This window comes from Phytophthora cinnamomi, assembly GCF_018691715.1.
Source record: "Phytophthora cinnamomi strain GKB4 chromosome Unknown Contig12, whole genome shotgun sequence".
In the NCBI taxonomy this organism is placed as follows: Eukaryota; Oomycota; class Peronosporomycetes; order Peronosporales; family Peronosporaceae; genus Phytophthora; species Phytophthora cinnamomi.
In genome coordinates, this window is record NW_027150945.1 from 540,676 (window position 1) to 542,367 (window position 1,692).

Genomic DNA, 1,692 nt, shown 5'->3' on the forward strand with positions numbered 1-1,692 from the left:
AGCCTCAGCCATAGCGTTCCCACCAGGGTGTCCCATGCGAGCGTGCCAAAGCTCCCACTAACGGTCAGCTCCGGCGCACTACCAGCTGCCGCGCTTCGTCGATTGTCTGTCCCACCGGCTGCAGACGGACGATCAACTCGTCGAAAGCGTCCAAGTACCTAGCCATAACAGTTCCAGTTTCCATCTTCACCTCGTGCAGCTTCTGCGTCATCACTACACGGTTGTGCAGCGTGGTACGGTTGTAGTACTCGCGTAGAGTGTTCCATGCCTGTATGGCACGTGTCGTGGAACGGATCTTCGTCTGGTGCTGGATCTCCACACCGTGCGCGATGATGTCCAGCACCTTGGCATCGCTCGTGAGCCACGTCGCCGTGATCTCGTTCTCCGCCTTGACGACCTCCGCATACATGAGCAGACCCTTCCTGGCCAGCGTCATGCGCATGTTATCCTCCGAGTGGAAGTGTTACCACTGCCCAGGAAGCCTTCGGCGCGCTTGGTCGTCATGTCTTGAGCGGAGCGTTCTTGTAGAGCTGCAACATGCATAATGCGTGACGCCGCGTCTTCGCGGCTGCTGGCCTCTTGAAAAGCAAGTAACCTAGCGTCTACTACAGGGAAGTCGATCAGCATATGCGGAAATCTTTGTGAGGAAAGCTACCGCAGTTCGTCGATCTTGACCGGGTGGTTCTCCACGAACGACTTGTTTGCAGCGAGGGCCAAGAGCAGAGCCTCGCGATCGTCGTCACCGCCCACGGGGACGGAAGCACCTTCTGTCGTGCACACACGATTGAACGCCGCCATCACCACCACGTAGGCGACCATGTAGGGCTCCAAGAAGAAGTGCAGCGGAAGGTCACGACGAACACTCTCGGTCGTCGAGATCACGACTTGGTTCGGGTACTTTTGTCGCACGCCACCGGCCCCTTCGATCCGAGTGCTTCGATGCACTGGCCGTAGCCGTACACCGCCTCGCGGCTGCTCTCGATGTAGCAGATCACGCCGTTGCGGAACTGGAGCAGAATCACAGCGGTGTCGATGTCGCCAGCGAGAGTACGGCTTTGTAGTCAACCAAGCTGCCTCAGCCCGGCACTGCGGACATTCCTACTGTTCTTACCGAGGCCATCGCTCGTTATGGCAAAATCACATGCTACAGAGCTGGGGTGGGTCCAACTCAGCAAAAGTTCACATCTGTTAGAGAAGTGCGGAGAAGCAGGAATCGGTTCTGCCTTCAAATGATATGTTAGCTCGTCAGGTAATGAACTATTATCGAATACTACTAAAATCGCTCTTATGGCAGCACCTTTGGCTGCAGTAGCGTGCTGAATAGTATAAGTAGTATAGGTCCGGGACGGTTCATGTAAAAAAATCAAAACCTTATTTAACCATCGACACTAACCCTATGGCGTATATTTCAAAAGTAGAAAATACATCGACAATCGAGGAAAACACCTCTTGATACCTTCTGGTGCGAAGGAGGTACCCTCCACACCTTTAAGCACCATCAAAGCTCTCGACGTCATCTCATTCAAAGGCAGTTCATGTAAATTTCTGAGATATAGAAATTGGATCCATCGCGATATATAAATATAGTAAGTATAAATAATCAATATATTCGATCCAACGATCCAACCAACCGACCCATAACAATGTGCAACAAGATCATAATCAATAGAATTAATAGTAGTTGTACTAATG

General features: G+C 52.0%; 1 protein-coding gene across 1 annotated transcript; it reads right to left on the minus strand.

Moving 5' to 3' along the window:
• Window positions 1–651: 651 nt before the first annotated feature.
• Window positions 652–1,120, minus strand: IUM83_13565 (oxidoreductase; the record flags this gene model as incomplete). Its single annotated transcript, XM_067938250.1, has 2 exons — window positions 652–972; window positions 1,112–1,120. The coding sequence occupies 2 exons, from the start codon at window positions 1,118–1,120 to the stop codon at window positions 652–654; spliced, it is 330 nt and encodes a 109-aa protein (XP_067797847.1).
• Between the last annotated feature and the right edge of the window lie 572 nt (window positions 1,121–1,692).